The sequence below is a fragment of the Ammospiza caudacuta genome, chromosome 37 (genome assembly GCF_027887145.1).
Source record: "Ammospiza caudacuta isolate bAmmCau1 chromosome 37, bAmmCau1.pri, whole genome shotgun sequence".
NCBI classification, from domain to species: Eukaryota; Metazoa; Chordata; class Aves; order Passeriformes; family Passerellidae; genus Ammospiza; species Ammospiza caudacuta.
In genome coordinates this window covers 75,597-88,730 of record NC_080629.1, presented here as the reverse complement: position 1 = coordinate 88,730, position 13,134 = coordinate 75,597, and the positions used below count along the sequence as shown (strand labels likewise).

General features: G+C 45.5%; 1 protein-coding gene across 2 annotated transcripts in view; it reads right to left on the bottom strand.

The window, feature by feature from the left end:
• Window positions 1–12,881, bottom strand: part of PPP4C (protein phosphatase 4 catalytic subunit) — a 29,971-nt gene extending 17,090 nt beyond the window's left edge. For both annotated transcript variants that reach the window (XM_058823064.1, XM_058823063.1), the window contains exons 1-4: window positions 12,861–12,881; window positions 6,374–6,479; window positions 4,140–4,191; window positions 1,430–1,480 (exon numbers count right to left, since the gene is read on the bottom strand). In XM_058823064.1, coding sequence (XP_058679047.1) covers window positions 1,430–1,480; window positions 4,140–4,191; window positions 6,374–6,471 — 201 coding nt within the window. In that variant the 5' untranslated portion in view covers window positions 6,472–6,479; window positions 12,861–12,881. The remainder of the gene's footprint in view (window positions 1–1,429; window positions 1,481–4,139; window positions 4,192–6,373; window positions 6,480–12,860) is intronic.
• Between the last annotated feature and the right edge of the window lie 253 nt (window positions 12,882–13,134).

Genomic DNA, 13,134 nt, shown 5'->3' with positions numbered 1-13,134 from the left:
TGGGCCATTTCTGGGTCACTTTTTGGCCATTTTGGGTCAGCGCTCACTCGGCGCTCAGCGCTCACTCAGGGGTCACTCAGGGGTCACTCAGTGGTCACTCGGGGTCACTCAGGGGTCACTCGGGGTCACTCAGGGTCACTCAGTGGTCACTCATTGGTCACTCAGTGGTCACTCATTGGTCACTCAGTGGTCACTCATTGGTCACTCTGTGGTCACTCAGGGTCACTCAGGGGTCACTCAGGGGTCACTCAGGGGTCACTCGGGGTCACTCATTGGTCACTCAGGGTCACTCAGGGGTCACTCAGTGGTCACTCATTGGTCACTCATTGGTCACTCAGTGGTCACTCATTGGTCACTCTGTGGTCACTCAGTGGTCACTCATTGGTCACTCATTGGTCACTCATTGGTCACTCAGTGGTCACTCATTGGTCACTCAGTGGTCACTCAGTGGTCACTCAGTGGTCACTCATTGGTCACTCAGGGTCACTCATTGGTCACTCAGGGTCACTCATTGGTCACTCAGGGTCACTCAGGGTCACTCAGGGGTCACTCAGTGGTCACTCATTGGTCACTCATTGGTCATTTTTGGACCATTCTGGGGCATTTTTCGGCCATTTTGGGCCATTTTTGGGTCACTTTTTCACCGTTTTGGGTCAATGGTCACTCTGGGGTCACTCAGGGGTCACTCAGGGCTCGTTTGGGGCCATATTGGGGCATTTTTGCGCCTTTTTTGGGTCATTTGGGGCCATTTTGTGTCGGGGGTCACTCATTGGTCACTCCAGGGTCATTTGGGGCCTTTTTGGGGCAGTTTGGGGCCATTTTGGAGCAATTTCTGGGCATCTTTTGCCATTTTGTGTCAGGGGTCACTCGGGGTCACTCAGGGGTCAATCACTGGTCACTCAGGGGTCACTCAGGGGTCACTCGGGGTCACTCAGGGGTCAATCATTGGTCACTTGGGGTCACTCAGGGGTCACTCAGGGGTCACTCGGGGTCACTCAGTGGTCACTCAGGGGTCACTTGGGGTCACTCAGAGGTCACTCAGGGGTCACTCGAGATCATTCATTGGTCGCTCGGGGTCGCTCGGGGTCACTCAGGGTCACTCAGAGGTCACTCAGGGGTCACTCAGGGGTCACTCAGGGGTCACTCGGGGTCACTCAGGGGTCACTCAGGGTCACTCAGGGTCATTCACTGGTCACTCGGGGTCAGTCGGGGTCACTCAGAGGTCACTCAGAGGTCACTCAGGGGTCACTCAGGGTCATTCACTGGTCACTCGGGGTCACTTCGAGGTCACTCAGGGTCACTCAGGGTCACTCAGGGGTCAATCAGGGTCATTCACTGGTCACTCGGGGTCAGTCGGGGTCACTCAGGGGTCACTCGGGGTCACTCGGGGTCACTCGGGGTCACTCAGGGGTCACTCGGGGTCACTGACCCGGAAGAGCTCCTTGAGGTCGTAGAACTGCCCATGGATGTCCCCGCACACCTGGGGGGGAAACCACCCAAAATCACCAAAAACACCCAAAATCACCCAAAAATCACCCAAAATCACCCAAAATCACCAAAATCCACCCAAAATCACCCAAAACCCACCCAAAATCCACTCAAAACCCACCCAAAACCACCCAAAATCACCCAAAATAGCACAAAACCCAAACAAAATCAACCAAAATCACCCAAAATAGCACAAAGCACCCAAATGACCCCAAAATCACCCAAAATCACCCAAAATCCACCCAAAATTACCCAAGATCACCCAAAATCACCCAAAATTCACCCAAATTTTCCCAAGTTTTCCACAAATTATCCCCAAAAATCTCCTCCAAATTCCCTTCAAATTTCCCAAAATTCTCAGAAATTCTCCTCCAAAATTTCCCAAATCCACCATTAAAATCTCCCAAATTTTCCAGAATTTTCCCAAAATTTCTCCCCAAGATTTCCAGAAAATTTCCAATGTTTTTTACAAAATTCCTCCAAATTTCTCAAATTTTTCTCAAAATTCCCCTCAAAAATTCCTGAATTTTCCTAAAATTTCAGAAATTTCCCTCAAAATTTCCTCAAATTCCTCCCCCAAAAATTCCCAAATTTTCCCCAAAAAGTCTCCCCAAAAAAATTCAGAAAATTCCCCAAAATTTGTCCCAAAATTGCCCCAAAATTCCCGGAATTTTCCGTCATTTCCCCCCAAAATCCCCAAATTTTTTGGAATTTCCTGGAATTTTCCCCAAAATTTTCAAATTTTGCACAAAATCCCCAGAAAATTCGGATTTTTTTCAGCAAAACTTCCCCAAATTTGTTCCAAAATTTCCCCAAAACTGCCCCAAAAATTCCTGAATTCTCCCAAATTCTTTCCAAAATTTCTTCAAATTTCCCCCAAAATTTCCCAAAAAATCCCGGAATTTTTCCTGTAAAATTTCCCAAACTCTCCCCTCAAATTTTCCAGAATTTTCCCAACGTTTCTCCCCAAAATCTCCCAGAAAATTCTGAGGTTTTTTTCAGGAAAAATTCCCCAAATTTGCCCAAAAATTCCCCAAAATTTCAGCCAAAACTCCCCAAAATTCCCGGAAAATCTCCAAAATTTCCACATTTTCCGCAATTTTGAGGAATTTTGTGGAACTTTGGGAAATTTTTGTGGAATTTTGGGGATTTTTCCAGAATTTTGGGGAATTTTGTGGAATTTTCCAGAATTTTGGAGAATTGTGTGGAATTTTGGGAAATTTTGTGGAATTTTGGGGAATTTTCTGAAATTTTAGGGAATTTTGAGAAATTTTGTGGAATTTGGGGGAATTTTGGGGAATTTTCCAGGATTTTGTAGAATTTTGGGGAGTTTTGAGAAATTTTGTGGAATTCGGGGGAATTTTGTGGAGTTTTGGGGAATTTTGGGGTATTTTGGTGAATTTGGAGGAATTTTGAGGAATTTTGTGGAATTTTAAGGAATTTTGTAGAATTTCCTGGAATTTTGTGGAATTTTCAGGAATTTTCCAGAATTTTGGTGAATTTTGTGGAATTTTCTGGATTTTTCCAGAATTTGGGGGAATTTTCCATGATTTTGTGGATTTTTCTGGAATTATCTGGAATTTTCGGAAATTTTGTGGAATTTTCCAGAATTTTCAGGAATTTTGGGGAATTTTCCAGAATTTTGGTGAATTTGGGGGAGTTTTGTGGAATTTTCTGGAATCTTGTGGAATTTTCCGGAATTTGGGGGAATTTTGAGGAACTTTGGGGAATTTTCAGGAATTTTCCAGATTCCAGAATTTGGGGGAATTTTCCGGAACTTTGGGGGAATTTTGGTGAATTTTGAGGAACTTTGGGGAATTTTTGGGAATTTTCCGGAATTTTGTGGAATTTTCCTGAATTTTGTGGCATTTTCCAGAATTTAGGGGAATTTTCGGGAATTTTGGGAAATTTGGGGGAATTTTCCGGAATTTTGGGGGGATTTTGGGGAATTTCCTGTAATTTTGTGGAATTTTGTGGAATTTTTCATGATTTCCTGGAATTTTGTGGAATTTTGTGGAATTTGGGGGAATTTTGTGGAATTTTGTGGAATTATCCATGATTTCGTGGAATTTTGTGCAATTTCCTGGAATTTTGTGGAATTTTGTGGAATTTTCCATTATTTCCTGGAATTTTGTGGAATTTTGTGAAATTTTCCATTATTTCATGGAATTTTGTGGAATTTTGTGGAAGTTTGCAGAATTTTGTGGAATTTTGTGGAATTTTCCATTATTTCCTGGAATTTTGTGGAATTTTGTGGAATTTTGTGAAATTTTCCATTATTTCATGGAATTTTGTGGAATTTTGTGGAATTTTGCAGAATTTTGTGGAATTTTGTGGAATTTTCCATTATTTCCTGGAATTTTGTGGAATTTTCCATGATTTCCTGGAATTTTGTGGAACTTTTGTGGAATTTTGTGGAATTTTGTGGAATTTTCCATGATTTCATGGAATTTTGGGGAATTTTGTGGAATTTCCTGGAATTTTGTGAAATTTTGTGGAACTTCCTAGAATTTTGTGGAATTTTCCATGATCTCACGGAATTTTGTGGAATTTCGTGGAATTTTGTGGAATTTGTGGAATTTCCCATTATTTCCTGGAATTTTTTGGAATTTTGCGGAATTTTGCGGAATTTTGGGAATGTTGAGGCTCACGGTGACCGGGGAGTCGACGCGCTGCACATTGCTCTCCTCCACCAGGATCTCCCTGCCAACACAAATTAATTATTAATTATTAATTATTAATTATTAATTATTAATTATTAATAATTATTAATTATTAATTATTAATTATTATTAATTATTAATCACTCATCAACAGCAATCAACGCCCAGCCATTGCCTGAAATGAACCCCGACTAACAGCAATTAAGCGGCCACGGTTAATTAATCACAATTACCGGCAACCAGCAAAAATTAAAAACTATTAACAGTAATTAATGGTAATTAAAAGCAAATAGTAACCATCCTGTGAGTATTAAGTAGCCTTAATGACCATTAATGACCTCTAATTACCACTAATAACGAAAAACAAATATTTAAACACACGAATAAGCAGTTAATGAATATTAATTAGCGTTAATTAGCGCCGATTACCGGGCCTTGGCGCACAGGGCCTTGGCACTCCTGACCACCCAATGAGTGTAAATGAACACTAATTAGCGTTAATTAGCGCTGCTCACCGAGCCTTGGCGCACAGGGCCTGGGCACTGCTGACCACCCAAAGACCGTAAATGAGCATTAATTAGTAATTAATTAGCGCTGCTCACCGGGCCTTGGCGCACAGGGCCTTGACACTGCTGACCACCCAATGAGCGTAAATGAACGTTAATTAGTTATTAATTAGCACTGATTACTGGGCCTTGGCGCACAGGGCCTGGGCATTCCTAAGCACCCAATGAGCATAAATGAACATTAATTAGCGTTAATTAGCGCTGCTCACCGTGCCTTGGCGCACAGGGCCTTGACACTGCTGACCACCCAATGAGCGTAAATGAAGGTTAATTAGTAATTAATTAGCGCCGATTACCGAGCCTTGGCGCACAGGGCCTTGACCTGTCCCTCGCTGATGAGCGTAAATGCAGGTTAATTAGTAATTAATTAGCGCTGATTACCGAGCCTTGGCGCACGGGGCCTTGACCTGTCCCTCGCTGATGAGCGTAAATGCAGGTTAATTAGTAATTAATTAGCGCTGATTACCGAGCCTTGGCGCACGGGGCCTTGACCTGTCCCTCGCTGATGAGCGTAAATGCAGGTTAATTAGTAATTAATTAGCGCCGATTACCGAGCCTTGGCGCACAGGGCCTTGACCTGTCCCTCGCTGATGAGCGTAAATGCAGGTTAATTAGTAATTAATTAGCGCCGATTACCGAGCCTTGGCGCACAGGGCCTTGACCTGTCCCTCGCTGATGAGCGTAAATGCAGGTTAATTAGTAATTAATTAGCGCTGATTACCGAGCCTTGGCGCACAGGGCCTTGACCTGTCCCTCGCTGATGAGCGTAAATGCAGGTTAATTAGTAATTAATTAGCGCTGATTACCGAGCCTTGGCGCACAGGGCCTTGACCTGTCCCTCGCTGATGAGCGTAAATGCAGGTTAATTAGTAATTAATTAGCGCCGATTACCGAGCCTTGGCGCACAGGGCCTTGACCTGTCCCTCGCTGATGAGCGTAAATGCAGGTTAATTAGTAATTAATTAGCGCTGATTACCGAGCCTTGGCGCACAGGGCCTTGACCTGTCCCTCGCTGATGAGCGTAAATGCAGGTTAATTAGTAATTAATTAGCGCTGATTACCGAGCCTTGGCGCACAGGGCCTTGACCTGTCCCTCGCTGATGAGCGTAAATGCAGGTTAATTAGTAATTAATTAGCGCTGATTACCGAGCCTTGGCGCACAGGGCCTTGACCTGTCCCTCGCTGATGAGCGTAAATGCAGGTTAATTAGTAATTAATTAGCGCTGATTACCGAGCCTTGGCGCACAGGGCCTTGACCTGTCCCTCGCTGATGAGCGTAAATGCAGGTTAATTAGTAATTAATTAGCGCTGATTACCGAGCCTTGGCGCACAGGGCCTTGACCTGTCCCTCGCTGATGAGCGTAAATGCAGGTTAATTAGTAATTAATTAGCGCCGATTACCGAGCCTTGGCGCACAGGGCCTTGACCTGTCCCTCGCTGATGAGCGTAAATGCAGGTTAATTAGTAATTAATTAGCGCCGATTACCGAGCCTTGGCGCACAGGGCCTTGACCTGTCCCTCGCTGATGAGCGTAAATGCAGGTTAATTAGTAATTAATTAGCGCTGATTACCGAGCCTTGGCGCACAGGGCCTTGACCTGTCCCTCGCTGATGAGCGTAAATGCAGGTTAATTAGTAATTAATTAGCGCTGATTACCGAGCCTTGGCGCACAGGGCCTTGACCTGTCCCTCGCTGATGAGCTGGCAGCGCCGCAGCTGCTCGATCTGCGCGTCCAACTCGCTCTGCTCGCACATGGCCCCGCCTGCACGGGGACGGCAATTAGCGCTGCGTAACGACACCTTCGCTAACGACCCCGGTCCTTAACGACACCCTCGTTAATGACACCGTTCGTTAACGATCCCGTTCCTTAATGATCCCGTTTGTTAACGATCCCGTTTGTTAACGATCCCGTTTGTTAACGATCCCGTTCCTTAATGATCCCGTTTGTTAACGATCCCGTCTGTTAACGATCCCGTTTGTTAACGATCCCGTTTGTTAACGATCCCGTTCGTTAACGATCCCGTTTGTTAACGATCCCGTTTGTTAACGATCCCGTTCGTTAACAATCCTGTTCGTTAACGATCCCGTTTGTTAACAATCCCTTTTGTTAACGATCCCGTCTGTTAACGATCCCGTTTGTTAACGATCCTGTTCATTAAAGATCCCGTTTGTTAACGATCCCGTTTGTTAACGATCCCGTCTGTTAACGATCCCGTTCCTTAACAATCCCGTTCGTTAATGATCCCTTTTGTTAACGACATCGTTTGTTAACAATCCCGTTCGTTAACGATCCCGTTTGTTAACGATCCCAGTCCTTAATGATCCCATTCCTTAACAACCCCATTTGTTAACGAACCCAGTCGTTAACGATCCCGTTTGTTAACGATCCCGTTCATTAACAACACCGTTTGTTAACGACAGCGTTCCTTAACAACACCGTTCATTAACAACACCGTTTGTTAACGATCCCCTTCCTTAACGATCCCGTTCATTAACGATCCCGTTTGTTAACGATCCCGTTCATTAACGATCCCGTTTGTTAACGATCCCGTTTGTTAACGATCCCAGTCATTAACGATCCCATTCATTAACGATCCCATTTGTTAACAATCCCGTCCGTTAACAATCCCGTTCCTTAATGATCCCATTCCTTAACGATCCTGTTTGTTAACGACACCATTCATTAACGACACTAGTCGTTAACGACACCGTTCATTAACGACACCGTTCCTTAACGACACCGTTCATTAACGACACCGTTCGTTAACGACACCGTTTGTGAACAACCCCATGCCCCCGTCAGCCTCCACCTGTGGCACTCACGGGGCGGCTAATTAACTCCTCAGGTAATTAATTAGGAGGATAATTCATTAATGAGGAGGCTCGTTAATTAATTAGTTTCCTAATGGCAATTCTGGGGTTAATGAGCCCCTTCATTAATTCATTAACAGCCTCATTAATTAAAGCAGCCTCGTTAATTAAAGCAGCCTCGCCGGGCCCCAAAACGGCCAAAAATGGCCCCAAAATTCCCCCAAATTCCCCCAAAATCCCCCCAAAAATTCACCAAAATTCCCCCAAAATCCCCCCAAAAATTCACCAAAATTCCCCCAAAATCCCCCCAAAAATTCACCAAAATTCCCCCAAAATCCCCCCAAAAATTCACCAAAAATCCCCCCAAAATTCCCCCAAATTGGCCCCAAATCCCCCCAAAAATGGTCCCAAAATGCCCCAAAATTCCCCTCAAATGGCCCCAAAATTACCCAAAATTCCCCCTAAAATGGGCCCAAAAATGCCCCAAAATTCCCCTCAAACGGCCCCAAAATTATCCAAAATTCCCCTTGAAAATGGCCCAAAATTCCCCCAAAAATGCCCCAAAATTCCCCTCAAACGGCCCCAAAATGCCCCAAAATTCCCCCAAAAATGGCCCCAAAAATGGCCCCAAAAATGGCCCCAAATTCCCCTCAAATTGCCCAAAAATGGCCCAAAATTCCCCCAAAAATGGCCCCAAATTCCCCCCAAATGGCCCCAAAATGGCCCAAAATTCCCCTCGAAAATGGCCCCAAAAATGGCCCCAAATTCCCCTCAAATGGGCCCAAAAAAGGCCCAAAATTCCCCTCAAATGGTCCAAAAATGCCCCAAAATTTCCCCCAAAAATGGCCCCAAAAATGGCCCAAAATTTCCCCCAAAAATGCCCCAAAAACGGCCCAAAATTCCCCTCAAATGTGCCCAAAATGACCCAAAATTGCCGCAAAAATGGGCCCAAAAATGGCCCCAAATTCCCCCAAAAATGCCCCAAATCCTCCCAAAAGTCACCCCAAAAATTCCCCAAAAATGCCCCAAAATTTCCCCAAAATTTCCCCAAATTCACCAAAAAATGGCCCTAAAATTTCCCCAGAAATGGCTCCAAAAATTCTCCCAAATTCCCCCAAAATTCCTCAGAAACAGCTCCAAAATGGCCCCAAAGGTGGCCCCAAAATGACACCAAAAATTCCCCAAAATGGCCCCAAAATTCCCTCCAAATTCCTCAAAAAATGGCTCCAAAATGGTCCCAAAAATGACACCAAAAATTCCCCATAATGGCCCCAAAATTCCCTCAAAATTCCTCTTAAAATGGCCCCGAAATGGCCCAAAAATGACACCAAAAATTCCCCAAAATGGCCCCAAAATTCCCTAAAAATGGCCCCAAAATGGTCCCAAAATTCCCTCAAAATTCCTCTAAAAATGGTCCCAAAATGGCCTCAAATCAAACAAAAATTCCCCAAAATGGCCGCAAAATTCCTTCAAAATGGCCCCAAAATGGTCCCAAAAATTCCCCAAAATGGTCCCAAAATGGTCCCAAAAATGACACCAAAAATTCCCTCAAAATTCCTCTAAAAATGGCCCCAAAATGCCCCAAAATGGCCCCAAAAATGACACCAAAAATTCCCCAAAATGGCCCCAAAATTCCCTCAAAATTCCTCTAAAAATGGCCCCAAATTCTCCAAAAATTCCCCAAAATAGCCCCAAAATTCCCACAAAATGGCCCCAAATCCTCCAAAAATGGCCCCAAAATTTGCCCCAAATTGCCCCAAAATCTCCCCAAAATTCCTCCAAAAACGGCCCCCAAAATTCCCCTAAAATGCCCCAAAAATTCCCTCCAAATTCCTCCAAAAATGCCCCAAGAAATCGTCAACACGGCCCCAAAATAGCCCAAAATTCCCCCAAAAATGGGCCCAAAATTCCCCCAAAATTTCTAAAAAAATGGCCCCAAATCCACCCCAAAATGGCCCCAAAATTTGCCCCAAAAATTCCCCAAAACCCTCCCAAAAAATCTCCCAAAATGCACCAAATTCCCGCCAAATTCGCCCCAAAATGCCTCAAAAATGGCCCCAAAAATGCAAAAAAATGGCCCCAAAAATCCCGCAAAATTCCTCTAAAAAAAGCCCCAAATTTGACCCAAATCCACCCAAAAATGGCCCCAAAATGGCCCCAAAATGGCCCCAAAATTCCCCCAAATCTCCCCAAAAATCCCCCCTAAAATGACGCAAAATTTGCCCCAAATTCCACCAAAAATGGCCCCGAATTTGCCTCAAATCCACCCGAAATTGGCCCCAAAAATTCCCTCCAAACGGCCCCAAAATTCCCCGAAAATGGCCCCAAATTCCCACAAAAATGCTCCAAAACTCTCCCCAAATTCCGCCCAAAATGGCCCCAAAAATGCCCCAAAATTCCCCTCAAACGGCCCAAAAATGCCCCAAAATTCCCCCAAAAGTGGCCCCAAAATTTTCTCCGAATTCTTCTCAAAGCGGCCCCAAAATGCCCCAAAAATGCCCCAAAATCCCAAAAAATCCCCAAAATTCCCCCCAAATTCCCCAAAATTCCCCCCAATTGGCCCCAAATCCCCCCAAAAATGGCCCCAAAACGCCCCAAAATTCCCCTCAAAGTGCCCAAAATGACCCAAAATTCCCCCAAAAATGGGCCCGAAAAGGCCCAAAATTCCCAAAAATTCCCCCCAAAAATGGCCCCAAAAATGCCCCAAAATTCCCCTCAAACGGCCCAAAAATGCCCCAAAATTCCCCTCGAAAATGCCCCAAAAATGGCCTGAAAGGGCCCAAAATTCCCCCCAGAAATGGCCCCAAAATGCCCCAAAATTCCCCCAAAAGTGGCCCCAAAATTTTCTCCGAATTCTTCTCAAAGTGGCCCCAAAATGCCCCAAAAATGCCCCAAAATTCCCCTCAAATGGCCCAAAAATGGCCCAAAATGCCCCCAAAAATGGTCCCAAAATGGCCCAAAATTCCCTGCGAAAATGGGCCCAAAAATGACCCAAAATTCCCCCAAAATTGGGCCCAAAATTCCCCCAAAAATGCCCCAAAATTCCCCTCAAACGGCCCAAAAATGGCCCAAAATTCCCCCAGAGATGGGCCCAAAAATGCCCCAAAATCGCCCCAAAAATGCCCCAAAATTCCCAGCGAAAATGGGCCCAAAAATGCCCCAAAAATCCCCCTAAAATGGCCCAAAAATGCCCCAAAATTCCCCCAAAAGTGGCCCCAAAAGTGCCCAAAAATGCCCCAAAATTCCCCCAAAAATGGCCCCAAAATGCCCCAAAATTCCCCCAAAAGTGGCCCCAAAATTTTCTCCGAATTCTTCTCAAAGTGGCCCCAAAATGCCCCAAAAATGCCCCAAAAGTTGCCCCAAAATCCCAAAAATTACCCCCAAAATTCCCCAAAATGCCCCAAATGTGGCCCCACTATCAGCCCCAAAAATGGCCCCAAAATGCCCCAAAATTCCCCTCAAACGGCCCAAAAATACCCAAAAATTGCCCCAAAAATGGGCCTGAAAATTGCCCAAAATTCCCCCCCAAAATAGCCCAAAAATGGCCCAAAATTCCCCTCAAATGTGCCCAAAATTCCCCCAAAAATGCCCCAAAATTCCCCTCGAAAATGCCCCAAAAAAGGCCCCAAAAATGCCCCAAAATTCCCCCAAAAGTGGCCCCAAAATTTTCTCCGAATTCTTCTCAAAGTGGCCCCAAAAATGGCTCCAAATTCCCCTCAAAAATGGGCCCAAAAATGGCCCAAAAAGGCCAAAAATTCCCCGTGAGAATGGGCCCAAAAATGGCCCCAAATTCCCCCAAAAATGCCCCAAAATTCCCCCAAAAATGGCCCAAAAATGCCCCAAAATTCCCCCCAAAAATGCCCCAAAATTCCCCCCAGAAATGGCCCCAAAATGGCCCAAAATTCCCACAAAATTCCCCCAAAAATGCCCCCAAATTCCCCTCAAACGGCCCAAAAATGCCCCAAAATTCCCCTCGAAAATGCCCCAAAAATGGCCCGAAAAGGCCCAAAATTCCCCCCAAAAATGGCCCCAAAATGCCCCAAAATTCCCCCAAAAGTGACCCCAAAATTTTCTCTGAATTTTTCTCAAAGTGGCCCCAAAGTGCCCCAAAATTCCCCCCAAAAATGGTCCCAAAAACGGCCCAAAATTCCCCTCAAATGTGCCCAAAATGACCCAAAATTCCCTGCGAAAATGGGCCCAAAAATGGCCCCAAATTCCCCCAAAAATGGCCCAAAATTCCCCTCAAACGGCCCAAAAATGCCCCAAAATTCCCTGCGAAAATGGGCCCAAAAATGCCCCAAAAAATCCCCTCAAATGGCCCAAAAATGCCCCAAATTTCCCCCTAAAATGGCCCCAAAATGGCCCAAAATTCCCCTTGAAAATTGCCCAAAATTCCCCCAAAAATGGCCCAAAAATGCCCCAAAATTCCCCCCAAAAATGCCCCAAAATTCCCCCCAGAAAAGGCCCCAAAATGGCCCAAAATTCCCACAAAATTCCCCCAAAAATGCCCCCAAATTCCCCTCAAACGGCCCAAAAATGCCCCAAAATTCCCCTCGAAAATGCCCCAAAAATGGCCCGAAAAGGCCCAAAATTCCCCCCAAAAATGACCCCAAAATTCCCCTCAAATGGCCCAAAAATGCCTCAAATTTCCCCCTAAAATGGCCCCAAAATGGCCCAAAATTCCCCTTGAAAATTGCCCAAAATTCACCCAAAAATGCCCCAAAATTCCCCTCGAAAATGCCCCAAAAATGGCCCGAAAAGGCCCAAAATTCCCCCCAAAAACGGCCCCAAAAACCCCAAAATTGCCCCAAAAATGGCCCGAAAAGGCCCAAAATTCCCCCCAAAAATGGCCCCAAAATGCCCCAAAATTCCCCCAAAAGTGACCCCAAAATTTTCTCCGAATTTTTCTCAAAGTGGCCCCAAAATGCCCCAAAAATGCCCCAAAATCCCAAAAATTTCCCCCAAAATTCCACCAAAAATGGCCCAAAATGCCCCAAATGTGCCCCCACAATCAGCCCCAAAAAATTCCCCCCAAAATCCCCTAAAATGCCCCCAAATCCCCCCAAAATTCCCCCAAACCCCAAAATTTTCCCTCAAATCCCCCAAAAATCCCAAAAAAATAAAAAAAAAATCCCCAAAATTCCCCCAGTGGCCCCAAAAGGCCTCAAAATCCCACCCGGGACCCCCCAAACCCCCTCGGGACCCCCCAAACCCCCTCAGAGCTCTCCCGGAACCTTCGAGAAACCAAAAAAAAAACCAAAAAAATGAAAAAGAAACAAAAAAAATCCCAAAATTGGCGAAATTGGCCCCAAAAATCCCGGCCCGAACCCACCGCTGCCGCCGCTTGCGTCACTTCCGGCCACGCCCAGCCCGGAAGTGCCGGACAGGAAGTGAAGGGGAAGGAGGAGCTAAAATGGCGGCGGGGAAGCGGCAAAAAAGTCGCGAAAATGGCGGGGGCGGAAACGGCGTGAAAAAAGTCTCGGGATTTAAAGGGAAAGGCGGAAAATGAACGGAAATTGGTGAAATTTGGGGGGAAAGGAGCAAAAATCCCGAAATTTGGGGGGGAAAGGGACAACAAATCCCGTCCCAGTTCATCCCAGTCCGTC